General features: G+C 35.7%; 1 protein-coding gene across 1 annotated transcript in view; it reads left to right on the top strand.

Moving 5' to 3' along the window:
* The window catches only part of LOC122010395 (uridine kinase-like protein 3), a 58,981-nt gene extending 40,855 nt beyond the window's left edge, over positions 1 to 18,126 (top strand). Inside the window, exons 11-15 of the mRNA XM_042566913.1 lie at positions 11,807 to 11,867; positions 17,009 to 17,102; positions 17,176 to 17,248; positions 17,555 to 17,637; positions 17,800 to 18,126. Coding sequence (XP_042422847.1) covers positions 11,807 to 11,867; positions 17,009 to 17,102; positions 17,176 to 17,248; positions 17,555 to 17,637; positions 17,800 to 17,961 — 473 coding nt within the window. The 3' untranslated portion in view covers positions 17,962 to 18,126. The remainder of the gene's footprint in view (positions 1 to 11,806; positions 11,868 to 17,008; positions 17,103 to 17,175; positions 17,249 to 17,554; positions 17,638 to 17,799) is intronic.
* The last annotated feature ends 2,360 nt before the right edge of the window (positions 18,127 to 20,486 follow it).

Here is a 20,486-nt window from a genome sequence, read left to right as displayed (position 1 = left end):
ACACAAGATAATATCAACGAAGTACAAGATGACTCTATGGCAATATCAAGATGCCAGCTGAAGCATACAATCAAAAAGGGATTAAAAACAAGCGAAACAACTTATGATTCAGGAAGCACCAACAATTTTCTAGACTCAACCTTAGCAAGAAGGCTTAAACAAAAAATAGAGCGAGCATCTACATTTGATGTTAAGGTGGCGGATGGAAGATCACTTACAAGTCCAGGAAAATGCGAAGGTATTAAAATTATCTTACCAAATTATGAATTAATCACAGATCTTTTTCTTCTACCCCTGGATGGATGCGATGTTGTACTTGGAGCACAATGGTTGAGAACATTAGGAGACATAATATGGAATTTCTCTCAACTAACAATGCGCTTCCAAGATCAAGGAAAAGAAGTTTGCATCAGAGGCAAGAGACAAGATACTATCACATCAATCAGTAGTTATCAGGCAGAGCGGCTATTAAAGAAAGATTGCTCCATTTTTCTTATGCAACTCTCCATCAAAAAGGATCATAAAGGTACCTCATATACCCCTCCAGAATTAGAGACACTTCTTTCTAAATTTTCTATGATATTTGCTGAGCCAAAGGGACTTCCTCCATCACGTTCACATGATCATCGTATACCTCTAATACCGGGGAGTGCACCAGCAAATGTTAGACCTTATCGCTACCCTTACATACAGAAGGAGGTAATTGAGAAGATTGTACAAGAGATGCTTCAAGCTGGTATTGTTCGCCCAAGTGTAAGCCCATATTCATCTCCAGTACTGCTTGTGCGAAAGAAAGACGGAAGTTGGCGAATGTGTGTAGATTATCGGGCACTCAATAAAATTACGGTGAAAGATAAGTATCCCATCCCCATCATTGATGAATTACTTGATGAATTAGGAGGTTCCTCATTCTTCTCAAAATTGGATCTTCGCTCAGGCTTCCATCAGATAAGGATCTATCAGCCGGACATTCCAAAAACAGCCTTTCGGACTCATGATGGTCATTATGAATTTTTGGTCATGCCTTTCGGTTTAACTAATGCACCTTCTACATTCCAAAGTTTGATGAACGATATTTTCAGGCCTTATCTCCGCAAGTTTGTTTTGATTTTCTTTGATGATATCCTTGTTTATAGTTCATCATTCGAAGATCATTTGCATCACCTTTATAAAGTACTCACTCTTTTACGTGAGCATTCTCTTTTTGTGAAAAGATCTAAGTGCAGCTTTGGGACAACTAAGGTGGAATACCTTGGTCATATTGTAAGTAAAAAAGGAGTAGCTACTGATCCCTCAAAGGTGCTAGTTATGAAGGAGTGGCCCAACCCAAAGAATATCAAGGCATTACGTGGTTTTCTGGGTCTCACAGGTTATTATCGTCAATTTGTAAAAAATTATGGAAAGATTAGCGCTCTACTAACGGCTTTGTTAAAGAAAGATGCATTTAGATGGGGTCCTGAAGCAGAAAACGCATTTCAAAATTTAAAGGAGGCTATGACGACAACACCAGTTCTTGCACTACCTAATTTCAATAAGCAATTTGTCATTGAAGCCGATGCATCTGGAGTTGGAATCGGAGCAGTACTTATGCAAGAAGGACAACCATTAGCTTTTACTAGCAAGGCACTATCTCCTCTACATCAACAGATGTCAATTTATGACAAGGAAATGTTGGCTATCATACATGCCGTTACAAAATGGAGACCCTATCTTCTTGGCCGACACTTTCAAATACGAACTGATCATAAGAGTCTTAAGTTCATCTTGGATCAATGTATCTCAAATATAGATCAACAAAAATGGATCAAGAGACTTTTAGGATATGATTATGAAATCGTTTACAAGAAGGGAACTGAAAATACAGTAGCTGATGCTTTATCTCGCCTTCCTAACCAAATAGAGTTCACTGCTATATCCTTAGTAACTTGCAAAAACTTGGAGAACATAAAAAAAGAGCAAAAGGAAAATTCAGCGGCACAGGCTCTCATCCAAAACATATTACAAAATTCATCGCCAGAACCCCACTATTCTTGGGATGGAGAAATTTTACTATATAAAAATAGAATCTTCCTTCCAGCAAACTCAGCTGAAAAGGAAGTAATACCGGAGGAATTTCATTGTTCACTGCAGGGCATTCTGGCTTCCTACGCACGTATAAACGGATTTCAAGAGCTTTCTATTGGAAGGGAATGAAGAAGGATACCAAAAACTTTGTTGCTGAATGTGATATATGTCAAAGAAACAAAGGAGAAAATGTAGCAAGACCAGGTCTTCTTCAACCCCTTCCTATACCTGAACAAATTTGGACAGACATTTCCATGGATTTCATAGATGGGTTACCCACTTCACAAGGACAAAGTACTATCATGGTGGTCGTTGATCGTCTGACAAAGTATGCCCATTTTTGTACATTATCGCATCCTTATACTGCTGCCCGTGTTGCTCAAGCATTTGTTGACCATATAATCAAACTACATGGTCTACCAAGATCTATTGTCACTGATAGAGATCCGGTTTTCACAAGTAAATTTTGGAGAGAATTATTCCAATTGCAAGGTACTAAACTTAATTTTAGCACATCCTACCACCCACAGTCTGATGGACAAACAAAGGTTGTTAATCGATGTTTAGAGAATTATTTATGTTGCTTAACTGGTGATAGACCCAAGGAGTGGGTTCGTTGGCTTCCATGGGCAGAATGGTGGTACAATACGACCTACCACTCAGCTACTAAGATTACCCCATTTGAGGCCGTTTATGGATGTATACCACCCTCAGTTAGCTCATACACACGTGGATCAACAAATGTGCATCAAGTCGACCAAAATCTACGCACAAGGGACCAAATATTGCAACTTTTGAAAAACAACTTATGCGATGCACAAGCAAGAATGAAGCAATTGGCCGACATGCATCGTTCGGAAAGAGAATTTGCAATAGGAGATTGGGTTTTTCTAAAACTACAACCATACAAACAAGTTTCAATTCGTAGTTCAAACTCTATGAAGTTGTCACCGAAATTTTATGGCCCTTATAAAGTGATGGAACGTATTGGACCTGTTGCTTATCGCTTGGAGCTTCCACAAGATTCTAAAATACACCCTGTATTTCACGTGTCTTGTTTAAAGAAGAAACTAGGCGATAAATTTACTCCTCAACAACATCTTCCTGAAGTGAATTCAGATGGTGAAGTTAAATTTCAACCTTATGCTATTTTAGAAAGGAGACTTGTGAAGAAGAACAATCAAGCAACGGTTGAGCTATTAATTCAATGGGACAATTTATCTATCGATGATGCAACATGGGAATTATATGATACCATTCAAGAAAAATTTCCAGAGTTTATTGATAAACAACCTTGAGGACAAGGTTGGTTTGAAGGGCGGTGGAATGATAAGATCCTTTAATGGATCTTTTCAAATAAATCCATTAACTTTATTTCCTTTTTAAAATAAGTTTTAGACTTTTTCCTTTTTATTTTAGATAAGTTTTAATCTGATATTTTCTCATGAAAATGTATTTTTATTTTACACCTTTTCTTTTGAAAAGGTAGTTTTATTTTATTTTTCTTTTAGACCTTTTCTTTTTGAAAAGGTAGTTTAGGTCTCTATTTAAAGAGACGTTATGTAACTTTGGAAAATAAGTAATTTCCCTTTTAATCAATCAATTTCGTTTGATTATTGGAGGTTGATCCCCTCGAAGCGATCACCCTATCCCCTTTTCCCTTTCTCTTTCGATTTTTTCACGTGATAGGCCCCCGGGTTCCTATCACGCGACGAGTCCGCCACGGTGCTCGCGTGACGAGTCTACCAAGGTGTTCGCGCGACGAGTCCGTTGCGACAGCGGTGCTCGTGCGATGATTCCGTCGCGGCCACAGGGCTTGCGCGACGAGTCTGTTGTGTCCGCGGGACTGCACGATGCCTCCTCCATTGTCGCAGAGCTTGCGCGATGGCTCTAAGGCCGGCCGTGGGCTTCGGAACCTACGGAGCGCCGGTGCCAGTTTCAATGTGTGGGAAGATGGTAAGTTTCGTCTTTTCACCTGGCATGGAACGAAATTTTAAACACTGGATAGTAAGGTTGTTTAATTTTTCAATCGTTCTCATATACTTTTTTAGATTAGATAATAACTTTTTTTTTTTAGAATCAATTTGAGATTTGGATCCATGAATATTAATATACTTAGCTGTTTACTTTTAGGATTCTTGCTTCCTAAGCATATGAAACACATATTTTTGTTGATATGAATGCCTCTACCTGATTGTTGCGCCTAGGAAATACTTTAGATTATTCGGCCTTTATTTTGAAAGTGTTTATAAGGTATGTTGTCAAGTTTATTCCTAACAAAACACTTATAATGTTGTGCACTTTTGATCATCCTAAATTGAGAAAGTTTAATTTATATTCCTAGGAGATTGTTTCAAGCTAACTTTATAAAAATGTGTTATAGGAGATCGCTTCAATTTATAAAAAGATTTTTTTAGTTTACACATAATACTAAACTCCCTCTAACAAGTTCAGGAGGTTGCTCTTTGTATACTTAATTTGTAAGCTTACAATGATAAAGACATTCTTGATGTTCAGTTGATAAAATGACCATTGGAGCGTTGCTACAAAGGTGAGTAAAAGTCAAGTTGAAGCAATCTTAGGCCTAGTAGCACTAGCGGATCTACCTTTTTATAAGGTAAATCTCCTCAATAAACACCCACTTACAACCAATTTGAGATTTAACCCAGAAGATCTTGGCCTTTTGTTGTAGGCCTTGCAGTAGCTGAGGCTGTAGTGCTAATTAATTTGTAAGGGTAAGATGGTAAAACAGACTGCTACAAACTCATAAATATATAGTGTAGTTAATAAAGGAGTAGACTCCAAAAAATTCGCACCTACAATGCTAAACACTATGACTCAATAAAGGTATCCCACTCTTCTCAGTCAAATTGCTTTATGTATATTCTCTTACACCATGGCTTTTTGGATGCACTTCCTTTGTTCACTATCTTCTGGTCATTATAAACTATTTTCACTGTTCATCAAGTGTATTTTTCTTAGTTATTATTGTCTCTAAAACATTACCATTATTACTCTCATGAGATATATTGTGTCTTTATCTCTTGTGATGTGTGATTTGTTTTCTACTGCACCTTGTTTTTTCCTTCTAAACCATCTAGGAAGCTCTTCCTGTTGCTACTCTATTGCTAACCACATTGGTGGACCTCCCCCCACCCTCTACTACTCTAACCCCACCACTTAAGGCACCTTCTCGAGTATATAGTTGACAATTCATTGTGCAGATTCCAGCACTTACCCAAGACTTGATTTCCAATTTCCATTCACTGTCCTGAATCTCCTATCTGAGTTGGACATTTTTTATTGCTTTCATAAATATACTTGGAAATGTTTTTACTTCAATTTGTCATTTTATCTTTGTCGCCTAAAAACTCTACCTCTACCTTTATGTTGTCTTTATTCTCACCCAAATATTCTCTACCTCTGTCTCTTCTTTATCAGTTGCTAAAAATACTTCAGAGTCTCTCTCAGAATTAGGGTGATGTAAAGTTATGATTGACAAGATAGATGCTCTATATTCTAATGACACTTGATAACTAATTCCTTTTCTTTTAGAAAGTCCATCGTGGGTTGCAAATAAATTTTCTTACCTATGTGTTTGATAACTAATTCCTTTTCTTTTAGAAAAGTCCATCGTGGGTTGCAAATAAATTTTCTTAGCTATGTGTTCACTAAATGCTACTATGATTGACTTAAAGCTTACATGGTGGTCAATGGTTATACTTTAGTTTATGGTGTTAGCTACCTTCATATCTTCTATCTAGTGGCAAGTTCCTTAAAGTACACCTTTTTCTTTCTCTAGTTGCAATTTTTTAGTGCCTCTTTTATCATCTTGACATTAAAAATACCTTCCTTGATAATACTCTTTCAGAGGAATTCTATATGGAGCACCCCTTGAAATTTGTTGCTCAAATGAAGATTTGTTTGGTGCGTAAAGTGAAGAAGTTTCTGTATGAATTAAAATAATATCCAAGAGCTTATTTTGATAAATTCATCTACTCTTCTATAGTGCTGCTGAATAGGAGAATTATAGTTCAGTTATGTTCTGCCTCAATAGTTTCAGAATAAGGACTTGGTTAACCTCAATACTTTATTGGAATAAAAGTTTCGTACTTGAAGAGTGTATTTTTATCTCTTACATACTGGATACCTCAAGTAGGCTCATGTGCTAGTGACTAAACTTATACATATTTCCATAGATCCTACTATAACAGGTGAGCCGACAAACTAATCCAAAGAAATATTCAAGGCTAGAAAAACTGAATTATGTCATAATGACGGGATTATCTTGTTTGTTTAATGTGATCAACCACTTTTTATAGGCTTTGTGTCATGATTGTTGGATAACGATTATGAGGATCCTATGTTTCCTGAGGGTGCTTCAGGTAAAAATATCTTCTTTTATGATGGAGGTCATATCCAGACTCCAGATCGGTGGGATACTATGATTGAACAGGTTCCCCTATATATAATCTACATTATTAGGAGGTAAGCTTATTCCTCATGGGGTAGGAAGAAAATCGTGGTGGCAAAGTTAAGTGTGAATATAGGGCTATGACTCTAATTACATTAAGCTCATTTGGCCTAAGCATTTGATGGTTGAGGTTGGATGCATGCTTATAGAACCATTGAATCTTTATTGTGACAATTAAACTGCTATACATATAGACTTGAATCCCATTTTTTTATGACAGGATAAATATACAGAGATCAATTACCACTTCTTTAGAGAGAGAGAGAGAGAGAGAGAGAGAGAGTTGATTTCATGGGATTACCACCTTTTCAGTTAGTTCTAATAATCATTTAGTTGATTTGCTGACCAAATCTCTAATAGAGCATAGGGTTGAATAGGTTTATATTAAGCTAAGATTTTATAATAAATCTGAAGCAACTTAAGGGAGATTTGAGGGAGAGTGTTATATATTAATTAGGACCATGCATAAATATATAAAATCTAGGGTTCATTTGTAATATTCTACTTCCATAATTAAATCTCTATATGCATATGGAGAGGGAGACTGTAGACTTCTATGAGAATTAATTTCCCCATGTAAATTAAGAAAAGCAATGTCATTTTATCAAGTCATTCAATTAAGAAAAAAGTGCAAAAGCATTTTTGTGGATCCTTCCAAAGAAAGAGGATCAAACATATTTATGTAATTGACATGATTCACAGATTTCGAAGAATATTCAAACAATGGATCATCTTTTGAACTTGAATGATCCAAGTGACTAAGGTTTAAATCTCGACTCATAAGGTTTTGGTCCCAGACCGAACGTACGGTTTCGATATTGTATTGTACGTGCCGATGCCTTTCGGTGTCGTATCGTCCATACCGATACAGTTTCGATAGTTTTCTATTTATGTATAATAACTATTAGATAAATATGTTTATTGTGTATAATTTAAAAATAAGTTGTATATTGATTTTATATAAGTTCTCCATTATTAAACAACTTAATATTGTTAGAAAAAATAATTAAATAAAGTTTTCTTTAAAGAAAATTGATCTTTTAATAACTCAAATTAAAATTGCTATATCATAATATGTTACCTTATTAATACTAAAAGGAGTGACGTGGATTAGATGGAAGCATTGATTCTTGTAATATTTTGCTTAAGTCAATTCTATATTCCTCCAATGCCCATATTAAATAATCATAATTATATAAATTAATACAAATATGTGTATTATATACATAATAATTATATAAAATAAATATTTATTTATTAATTTAAATAATATATATTTAAAATAGTAAAAAAATAATTAGAATATCAATTAAACATTAAAATAGTAAAGGAATACAAAATAAATTTTTTAAAAAATATCATAATATAAATATGATTTATTAGAATTTTTTAAATTTTTTAAATTTTTTTTAGAATTTTTAAATTAAAAAAAATAAAATTCAAAACAGTAAAAATAATTTCAGAATATCAATTAATAAAATTTATTATTTTTTAAAAATATTTAAAAATATATTTTTATATTTATTGGAATTATTTAATTAGGATTTATGAAAATTTCTTTGAAATATCACTCTTAAGTTGGGAATTGTTTGAATTAATTAAATCCAGAATATTAATTTTGAACAAGATCTTCTTCTGATGCCTCTGGTGCCCTGTGATGCCACTGGCCCCTGTGACACCTGGCGCCATGTGACGCTTCTGGTGGTGCTGGAAGTGTCCCACAACATCGTGCATACCCGTCTACTCGACACCTCTGACATTGTTGAAAGCTTCCCGCAACGCCTCCAGTACTGCTAGAAGCGTCCTAGGACGCCTCCGACCCACCTGCTCACGACATGCACACGTGATGCACTCAAAATGGCGGCACAGATGGTGCCGGTTTCACTCCCCCTGCGGCGGAATGGTAAAAACCGTCCGTGCCTCTCGACACGAATTGATATTTCAATCATTACAAGTGACTATATATTTGGGTGGAGATGATTTGACCATACTATAGGGGCCATAGTACACTAGCAGAATCTTCAAACTCATGCCTGCTAATCAAATTTTTATCCTGAATCCTAAATCCTAAATCCTAAATCCTAAATGGAAATAACATTGCTAGAAATGTTATTGGTTATAAAAAATTGTTATTGGACAATTTAATGATCGGTGAGATGATTGCATTAATAAATTGAAAGGAAGGTTCAGTATGTAAAACATGGAGAAAAGTGTAACAGAAACCTACTTGATGCCTTTTAATACTAGGAGACATCTATTGGCATTGACATTGGCATTGGCATTGGCATTGGCATTGGCATTGGCATTGGCATTGGCAGCATATGATATTGATTCAATGTTAGGAAAGGAAGTGATGTTACTTGAATCTAAGATCCAAGAAGATGATTCAGAGGTGTGTGTCAAGTAGTAGAATCATCACCATAAGCCACAAAAGTAATAGTTGTATAGGAGGCATTTGTTGGAACCTTGAAGTTGATGAAAACAGGAGTACTTAATGGGCAATAATGGTGGAGCTAGATATGGCTTTCTTATTGGCAAGGGGTCCATCTTGTGAAGGCGGTTCATATTAAATCATATGAGCAATATTATGGTGAGGGGCAATGAAAATCCTTGTAACTCATTGACATATGTAAAAAATTTCCTCAATAGGGGTACTTGGGTCTTCCTTGTCCCTCTCCACAATCTCCACTTTCTCATTGATGACCTTCTCCACCTCCATGAAACCCTTTGACTATTGTTGAACCATAAAAACAGAGTGATCCAACATAGGTTTAGAGGGTACAGGTAAAAGCATGTAACAAACTCATGTAATTTTCAGAATGAGGTGATGAATGCTCCTCAAAAATTTGAATCTTCACTAATTCAAGTTGAGGGCACACACTTTGAAGAAATATGTTGGTGAATAGCTTGTCAATGCGATCACACATAACTCAAACGTCCAATGAGACCTAAAGCAAGTCTTTTAATTCTATAGTGAATGCTCTGAAATTCTTCAATGGAAGTAGTTCTTTGTGTTAAATGGGCACAACTAGGTATATCCAATCACTTCATAAACATTAGAGATATGATTGGTGTAGAGATCTTCTTCTTGTAACCATGAGAAGGAACGTTGAATGATGTTCATAAGATTAGGATCAATAGCATATCAAAGGAGGGCTAAAAATTGAGCATCAACCCTTTCTTGAAGAGGCTCTATCTCATTTATTCGAAATATGATTTGAAATCTCATACCATCCTAGGTGACATGGTCAAAATATTGTTCCGATAAATTCTTGAAACTTAATACTACTGAACATATGAATCTATCATATGTTGTTGTGTTAATCTTTTCAATGAATATCAATAAATAGCATATTATGTCGACATTTAACAACCTTGACATGTTACAACATGTTTAAAGCGCCCTTGAGCTATGGTGCAACGGTAGGGCGATCATGTAGTCTCCAAGCACCCACGGTTCGATTCTCAACTACGGTGCACTGCAGAACATTTTTCTCCAGTGGGATGACAAACCTAGGATGTTGGGTTGTACAGCATGTTGCAAACACTTCTAAATTTACCTTAATGGTCGGTGGAAAATTTCCGTGGGTCCGGATCGATTATCCCCAAGATTAGTCGGCCTGAGGGTCAGATACCTAGTGCTAGCTAAAAAAACATGTTTAAAATTGAATTGAACTTTTTTTTTTAATCTTATGCCTATAAGACACATTGTCAAAATTATAGCATTTTAAACAAGATGTGAAGTCTGAAGTTAGGCATGTAGCTATCTTTTCTTATTCTTCTTTTTCTTTTTCTCCTTCCTCCTTACACTTCCAATTTGCCACCAACATCATATGCCAAATGTTAGTACAGTATCAAAAATACCATATTTGAGTAACATTGAAAGGCCGACACATCTCAAATTTTGAACCTCATCCTAAGTGTTCTAGTTGCCCTTGAAGAGGCTCTATCTCACTTATTCTTTAGTGTTCTAGTGGCCCTTGATTTGTAACCATTCTTTAATTTGTAGCTGTTTAAGTTCTTCACATCCAACTTTTTGTGGTGATAATCATGAAATTTGAAAGAGTTGGAACTTTTGTAAGATTGTAAGATGGAAGACCAAAGAATGTGGCATCTTGAATTGAAGGCAACTCTTCATTACTAAGCAAAGAAGACTTGATGAGTAGTAACTGTGAGACTTGATTAAAAACAATTGTGTTGGAAAGAGAACCAAAATTGGAATTGGGTGGTTGATGAAATGAGAACTTAGGATCTAAAGGACAGAATCAGTTGAAGAAGCTCTTTCTTTAGATATAGATCTATTGAAAATGTATGTTCAAGACCTGAATCAACGGAGTAAGAGTACAAGTGTTCGGTAAAATAATAGATGAGCATTAGATAGTGTGAGCACTTGTCACATCTTGCATAAGGTTGATTTGCCAAACTGAAGCTTGGTTAATGTGATATTGAACAATGTAAGAGCCAGAAATATACCTCCATTGAGAAGCAACGTTTGGCCATGAGAATCCAGCATAAGCCACTCAATAAACAACTTGAAGATGGAGGCAACATAAGGAACATGAGCATAAAATGTGCAAAATAGACATAAAGAACAACATGAATATAGGTATAAAATTCAGGCTTAGTGTACCAATAATACATCATGATCATCAATGCCAATGATTAAGAGAAACTAGGTAAACTTGCAATGATCATCTGTCGTGAATACCATACATCAACACACTGCACAAAATGCACAGTGCAACAACTCACTCTAAGAATTCCATATCTGCTAAAGGAATTACACCACTGTCAGTGTAATGTCCACTAGCTATTAATCACAAATTGACGTGTGTTGTTGTTCGATCTATCTTCTAAGTTTGAATTCTTACACTCATTCTGCTCTAGAGAGTGGTGCCTTTATACCTCCAAGCAGTGCACGAGTATCTAAGGTAGCTAGATTGTGTTGCATCGAACACTCATACTTGTTGACATGGCCATAGGTTTGATCCACAATAGCATCATCATCTACTAAAAGCATCATCTTTAATAGCCATCATCTACCAAAATGTATTTTATAGTAATGATTCATCATTTGCAAGATCTACTATCCTTGGTTATGTTCTATAACTACTATGCCCTATATTCCTAAACTACAATAATGTTGCTAAATATATGTTCTATATAGACACTAAAAAAATAAATAGTTTTTTTTTTCTTTGCCATTTTTAAATTTCTTTCTTTTGCCATAAATTGCATGATGCATTTCTACAACTTTGCAATCTACAGGGTCTGTTTATACCGGCGTAGAGTTCTGTAAAAGATTATGTGGCATTTCCATCATCAGAAGGTATCACTTCTCTTTCTCAAAATAAATTGTAGGATCAACGAACAAAATGACAAACTTCTGAAGAATTTATGATGAAGATATCAAATTGTCTTGTTGAAGAATTTGGAAAAAGATTGCCTAAACAAACTTGATTTGTTTTTATGTATACCATATAGTTTTTTCTACTTCGTGCTAATAGTACTAGGAACAATCTTTAGCTCCTTACTCTCTAAGGAAAATTCAGTGAACCAAACTTGTGAAGATTTTATGATGAAGATATTGATAGGACCTTTGTGTACGGCTAGGGGGGGGGGAATAGCCTTTCTTCAATTTGTTAGCGGAAGCACAAAAAGTAATAAAATAGAAAAGCAATAAAAAGGCAAGGCTAACTCCTCGATTTACTTGGTCTCCACCTCCTTGAGGTGACTAATCCAAGGCGCGCACACACCCAATCAAGCTTCACTATGATCTTCTCCTTTTCGATCCAAGAACGAAGGTGGAGAACCTTTACAAGATGATCTTTTCCTCTCACAAGATTAAAGATGAGCTTAGGAAGAAGAGATTGAGAGTCTAGAGACTTAGAGATCACTTGGAGAGCTTAACAGTATTTTTTGTATCGGATAATATGTTCTCTCCAAGCTCTCAAGCCTTATATACATGTTGTTGAAAACCCCGACACCAGTCGACTGATGAATCCATCAGCCGACTGGTAGCATGTAACGGCTACTATTCCACCAAATATGCGGGGATTATACCAGTTGACTGGTAAAAGTACCAGTCGATTGGTAGTCGTGGGCTGAGTGAACAGAATATCTCTGTTCGCTCCCAGTTGACTGATCAGTTGACTGGACTAGTTGACTGGACCAGTCGACTGTCATAATCATCAGTCGACTGGTCCTAATTACACACTCCCACTCATCCTCTCCGGAGTTGCCCTTGAAGCCTTCCTCCTCAGCCTTCGTCCCTCAGATGCACTCAAGCCTGCAGCTCTTCTTCGTGTCATCCTTCACGTTGCCTTGAAGTCCTCTTCCCTCGGCTTCACTCCGTTGCTCCTTGTCCGCGGTTCCTCGGATGCACCATCCTTCACCAATCTTCAAGGACCTGAGCCATAAGATGAGACTTTCCAAATTTGTGTGTTTCACCAAGTCCTGCATGACTTAAATATATATATTAAAACCAATATAAAACCTAACTTAAACTCTTTGACACACACATCAAAACAATGATCGTACCCAATCAATTCTAGGTCGATTGCACTAACAGATATCAAATTATCTTTTACTGATGAAGAAATTGAAAAAGATTGCCTATGCCAAACTTGATTTTTTATAATCACATACTGATTCTTCTACTTTTTTTTGGCATGTTCATAGTACACTGCAGCAATTGTCACACACCAAGTGAGTCTCCATGACCAAAGACATGATATGAAGCTCATGACAATGATGAACAGAATCATCCATACAACTAAAATATGTAGCTTGCAATAATTATGCAACCACAATACAAAAAGTAATTATGCAAACTTTAAACTGCAAAACACATGAAAGTTTTTTCATGTACTCCAAAACATCAGTTAAATGAAACCATAAGTCCCACAAAATATAAGCATCAAGTTCTTTGACACAGAAAAATAAGATGAAAGAACTGCAAGCAAAATCCCAAATGTCACAAAAGCAAAGTTTGCCATAATAGTCCTAGTGAATTTGATTCCAACTAACCAAGGGACTAGGTACCTTTGTCTGTCACCCTAGAATAGCAAGAGAAAGGGGTCAGATTAATTAGTGAAAGCATAAATGAATGCATAAGGCAAAGTATGATAATTTACCAAAGGGTGCACTTAAAGTTGCTGAATTCCCAAAAGGCGCACCTAACTTTCAGATTTTTCAAAGGGAGCACTTTTTCCCATTTTACTGATTCCATCAACCACTGTGATACAACATTCAAAGAACAACATCACTGTCGTGTTGGATTTCAAAGCACAACACCACTTTGGTGTTGCATAGACCTTAAAACCAGCACCACTGTGGTGCTGTATTTTGAAAATCAATACCATAGGGATGCTAATCTTTGAAATTTATTACCACAATGGTGTTGTTCTTTGAAATCCAGTAGCACAATGGTGTTACTCTTTAAATGCAGTACCACAGTGGTTGACGAGAGGGGTAAAATGGAAAACAAGCACCTTTTGAGAAATCTGAAAGTTAAGGACATCTTTTGGGAATTTCACAACTTTAAATGTGCCCTTTGGTCAATTGCTAATAAAATAATAAACTCCACATGAAAATATCGTATTGTTTGCATAAGTGCCACTTTCAATAAAATCATCCAACTGATATTTGCTAAAATATTGCAATCAATCAACCATAGTTTGGATCTACTAATGAGTGTTACTCGCACTCAGCTATACTGCAATAAGGAGTAGGCACTCTCTACATGGATGTGACAACCAAAAGCATCTTGAGCTCATCCTTGCTGTTGTAGTCAATGAATGGTTGAGAAGAGAAATCAATATACATAACTACTAATGCTCCACGTTATCTATTAAGCCAAAAGTCTTGACCATTATAAAAGTCTTCATCCACCATATAACACTTGTAAGCAATACATTTACAACAAGTGATTCAACATCCAATGTAGTCTGCTAGTGTTATGCTATATTATGTGTAATGTTCATCAAACCCTTATATAGGGTAAAGGATCTACCTAATTTGTTGTCTTCAATGAACATTAAAATCAACTGTAATATAAAACTAATGGTGTATAATAAAATAATCAAACTATCATGTGTGCATATGAATATCACAACAAAAATATAGCATGTAAAACATTAAGTTAACCAACTTATATATTAGCATAAACATTCCTCATTTATATCAACTTATATTGTGTATGTACAAGGAATTCACTAAACATCAACTAGGAAATTCGAGCAAAACAGGCAAAGAGGTTGCAGGATAATATTGAACATTTCTTATAAAAATCAACCCATTGAATTCACCCTAACCTCACTTATCTTATAACCAACTCAATCCACCCTCACGGCTTAACACCCATGCTACAACCTTCACACTAGAAAAATCTCATAACCTCATACAACACATATCCTCCATCTCAACTCTTCACTCTTAGTACCCCCTACTTATTATCACTCTATTCTCAACTCTCCACTCTCAATGGCCGCTACTTATCACAAGTTGTCTTCTTTTTAGCCTGAGTAACATCCTCTCAAAAACCACCATCATCACACTAGCATACTTCCTATCCAAACTTATACATCAAGTATCTTTCTAGTTGATAATCTACACGTGAAATTTTATGATATCTTACTCAAGGTTTAAAATCTTGACCTGTGCCGAGGTTTTTGTCTCAGACCAGAACGATACAGTTTCGGTATTATATGGTGTCATGCAGATACGATTTCGCTATTTTTTTTATTTATATATAGTAATTATTTGATAAATATGTTTTATGGTGTATAATTTAAAAATAAACTGTATATTGATTTTATATAAATTCTTAATTATTGGACAATGTAATATGGTTATAAAAAATAATTAAATATAGTTTTCTTTAAAGAAAATTAATCTATCAATAACTTGAATTAAAATTGATATATCATAATATATTACCTTACTAATACTAAAAGGAGTGACGTGAATCAAATGGAAAGGAAACATTGATTCTTGCAACATTCTGCTTAGATAAATAATATAAATTTTAAATAGTAAAAAAATATCAATTAAACAGTAAAATAGTAAAAAAATATATAACATAATAAAAAAAATTATCAGAATATAAATTTAATTTATTAGAATTTTTAAAGAATTTTTTTTTAGAATTTTTAAAGTTTTTTTAGAATTTTTAAACGCGACGCCTTCGGCACCGTCGCGGGAGTGCAACGCCTTTGGCACCAAAGGCGTCGTGGGACATTTCTGGCGCCTTCGGCGACGCTTCCGGTGCCGCCGGAGGCGTCCTGCGACTCCTCTGGCGCCACCTGCGACGCATTGAGACGGGGAATCTTAAGGTGCCGATTTTGGCCAGGTGTGCCGCCCGGCACGGAATGACATTTCAGTCCATGATCTTACTTGTCCAATCCACCACTACTCCTCTTACAGTTTCATAGGGAAGGAGTATCTATATTGTGATTCATCAATAAAACACTAAATGCATCTATGCAGAGGAAGAACTCCTTGCTGCTACAAATGGTCCACAAGAAAACATAATACGAAGCGAAAGAATCCCCAAATTTTCAGAAGTATATCTAATTATACAAAATGACGGAAAGTTCCCAAAATTTCAGCAACACGCTAAACTTGCATGATCACCGCACAAGGAAAAGCAAGATTGCTGCTTATGCTTCAAGAAGAGAGGACTAAGGGGCTTCTGTCATTTGATTACTGCACAAAGAGGAAAAGGGGGCTGCTTCCCTTCACTATCTGAGTGAAGGGGGAAGCTAAAGTGCTCAAACAAGGGGTAAAAGCAAACTGGTTCTGCTGCTGCTGCACACAATGTAGTTGGAGCAGCTGGCTGCACTATGGTGATGGCAAACATCGGAGGCACGGTTGTGTACAGCTGCAACTATGATGACAATGGCATTATTGCAATTATGACTGCTGTAGCAGAGACACAATTGCATGGTGGCTGATGACAGGCAGTGACTAGGTGAACAACAGCATTGGGGTGAGTGACTCTAGCTGGCCGCTGTGACTGAGGGGGACAACTAGACTGATCTACTTTAAACAACTTGAACTAAATCAGTTAAATTCTAGTTCAGCCAAAATTCAGCCAAATCGAGCCTGAATTGAATTTGATTTGGGCTCAAGCATTTCCAGAATAAAATCCACCTAGTAAAGCCCTTAAATGATCAATTTAACACTTTCCTAAATTGGATCAAATCTCTCAAAATCAGCATGAATACTAGTTAGTTAATGCATCTACCAAATAACTCTGTAATCTCCTATTAGGCATAATAATATTTCGACACATAATAACAGTCTTCAACTCCCTTACTTAAAAAGGAATATTCAGTGAATCCCTGACACTTTCATTTTGCTTAATATTCTAGAATTTGTTATCTTGGAAACCCTTTTCTCCATGTTCATTGCATCTCTGTGACTTGTCTGAGTTCTGAAAGTTAAGTTGATTGGATTTTGTAATAGTGGCGAAAGCATGGAGAATGCTCTGCGGGCATGTTGTAAAAGCATCAAGATTGGGAAGATCCTTATACATAGGGAAGGTGATAATGGCCAACAGGTTTGACAAATACTTATCATGAATATGCTCAAATATGTTCTGACTGTTGCTCTAACAATGTGTCATTCTCCAGTTAGTTTATCACAATCTCCCGATGGACATTGCTGATAGAAATGTATTACTTTTGGATCCTATACTAGGCACAGGTTGGTTTGACAAAAGGAAACATTTTCTTTTAGTGAATTGCAGTGGAATGCTTATTTTATGTCCCCAACTTGGAAATTTCTTAGTAGATGCTAGATGTATCCGAAAGACTGTTAATTCAAGGCATCTGTGTTTCATCTTCTGATTTCACTCTGATAGCTAAACTGTGTCGTTTTGTTTTCTATGAGCTGTATTGTCATCCCAAAATTTTCCAGATGTTTATTGAATTGTATATGTTCTGACCTAGAAGTATCTACTTACTTTCTCTTCAGCTGAATCTCTTAATTACATATTCTTTACCATTACAGGCAACTCGGCTGTTCAAGCTATTTCCTTGCTCTTGCAAAAAGGGGTACAAGAAAGCAATATAATATTTCTCAATCTCATTTCAGTAAGTCGAATCCTTTTGTAAATGAATCACTCAAACAGAATATGGTTGCACTGTGATCTATGATCTGAGCAAACTACCTTTTATTTATTCCGACTAAATGATTTTTCCTGGTTCAGCTGCATGTGTTACAACTTAATATCTACCTTCTCTATCTGTGATTAGGCTCCTCAAGGAGTGCATGTTGTTTGCAAAAGATTCCCAAGAATCAAGATAGTAACATCTGAGATAGAGTTCGGTTTGAATGAAGAATTTCGCGTCATCCCTGGAATGGGCGAATTTGGAGATAGATATTTTGGAACAGATGATAATGAGGCGATCTCTTGATAAGAGACTCCATCTAAATTCTGTAAGTTTTTCTGATACAAACAGGTAGATATGTACAAGTAGTATAAGTTATGTGCTCCTAAGCTTAATCCCTGTATAAAGATCTATTCTCATTTTGCCTGCAAACTATATCTTAGATGTCTACAATCATCTTACGTTTAGTATATATGTTTTTTTCTTTGTGATTGTAAGGTATCTCTAAAGCATAAAAAGGAAATTTTATAAAATAACGGTTAGACTTGCTATGTTGTATGGAGCTGGATGTTGGGCTATGGATCGGGCACGCAAGCAGAAGATGAGAGTCACATAGATGAGGATGGTAAAATGAATGTGGGGACATACGAGGATGCACAGGATAAAAATGAGAACATTCGAGAGAAACTTAGGGTTGCACTGAGGAATTTTGAGAGATGTGTTTAAGATGATATGTGCATATACTTAAGCAACCAATAAATGTACTAATTGGTGATGTGAGTTTGTGCCAAATACACATTAATTGAGGAAGAGAGAAACTAAACAAGACTTGGTTAGTAATGATAAAAGATGATAAAATTTATTAAATATAATTAGGATATAATAGGGGGATCCTATAGCCAACACCTCTTTGTGGAATAACTAATTAAATATTAATATATTTATAAACGGGTTCTTCGACCTGACTTAACCCATTTATTTGTGGGTCAATCCGTTTGTAACACAAACATGATTACCTCAAATCCAATGTACAAAATTATGGGTCGGTGGTTGGATATTGTTGTGTAAATAGATTGTGTCATCTTTTGTCACCTCTAACCTTATTATTGCAAAATTCTAGTTTTTTGTTTTTTATGCAATCACGCCCTTAAGCATGAAGTTTTGATATTTAGGCAAAAACTTATGTTAGTATTATAGGTGCAATGAATTACCACAGGTTAAGGGTGACCCAATATTTGACAATTGAAGTTCTTGCAAGTTAGGCTTAATTGGATGCTTGGCAGAAAGACTTGAAAGTAACGCTTCTTGGCACGTAAAGTCTCGAAGACTTGAATTTAGCTTTTAGTATATTGAGACTTGAATTGTTTGGTCAATCGACTTAAGTAAATTGAAAAGGCAACAAAATATTTCCGGTCATATATATTTGGAAGAAGTCAATTACTCAGTCTACTAGTGCTGGTGTTAGAAGAGCCAACTTAATTTGTCATCAGTCGCCATTAGTCGATTGTTCTTGCTAGACTCTGGTACAACAATTTCTGGTCTAAAAGTTTCAATAAGATGGGACTGATGGCAGACTTTGTTGACTGGAGCTACCATTAAAGTTGGTATGATCATGATGATCAACTAGAAGCTTGAAGCAGTTCATTGTATTCATGCTGGGAGAATAAATGAAGGTTGGTTAATAGCCTATAAATATGGGACAAAGGAACAATACAAAATCTATTGAAAAGTGTTTATACTCTTGTTATTGTCTCACCAATCTTGTGATTTTACTTGGTCTATTTTTGTTTTTATTCTTTGTGCCAAGTGTTCTTTTGTAAGAGGAAATTATAAGAAGTATCTTCACCTTCAGAAGGTGTCCAAGAAGAAATTTTTTTTTAATGATTTTCTAAGAGTGACTCTTTGAAGAGTCATAGATAGTGGAGTAGAAGCGATGGATCCAACCCACATAAAGGTTTCCATCTTAACCTTGATCTTTATCTTGTTTGTGCTTTATTTTTGTATATTGCTTCTTTTGGCTAGGTACTAATCATAACTATAGACAAACAAGCAGTATGCTATTCAACCTCCCCTTCTCTAGCCTCAGCTATCAACCAACAATTTCTTACTACAACCACAATAGACAACCCCCTCCCTTCTTCACCTCCTTTCGTCATATTTGAATTGAAGATCTCAATCTTAGATCTTGACTCGTAAAATGTTTTTTATGTCCCTTAGGGTGTTGCTTATTTAAACTTACCATTGTCAATACTTATCCAACTTGAGTGACCTGAGTAAGTATTGAATGTACTGGTTTTCAAGACAATAATATTGGGTTTACACAAATATTTTTAATATAAAACATGATTATCATTTAGTTCATGATTACGTCATTGCTTTGTGAGAAGTTGGGTGAATTTGCTATATACAACCTCCAAGGATCTCACAATTATACAGAGTCAACAAGAAATATTTCAATTAATCAATTTTCTTTTGCCTTACAATTCCTTTAGTGTTGTCCACTCACACTTGTCTTATTAAGTTCTTTATGTTACCCATGCTCTTTCAATTGTCACCTCCTGAGCTCCTCGTCTCCATTTGAACTTGTAGCTCATGCTATTTGACAATGACGTGGAGTTTGAGGATGCAGTCGGGGACATAGATATAACTCAAACCCTACATGTGTTCATTGTTGTCACATCAACAACCCATTTAATCATTGCTTGGACCATGATAGGTCACTATGTAAACTAGTTCCACATCATAATCCTTTTACTCTTCTCAATGTCCAGGATAGTTGCTATCAATTCATTCAAATATGAATAATTTCAAGCATTTGACTGTTTCTACCT

This window comes from Zingiber officinale, chromosome 8A (assembly GCF_018446385.1).
Source record: "Zingiber officinale cultivar Zhangliang chromosome 8A, Zo_v1.1, whole genome shotgun sequence".
NCBI lineage: Eukaryota > Viridiplantae > Streptophyta > Magnoliopsida > Zingiberales > Zingiberaceae > Zingiber > Zingiber officinale.
The sequence above is the reverse complement of the archived record's forward strand: the minus strand, read 5'-3'. Positions and strand labels throughout refer to the sequence as shown.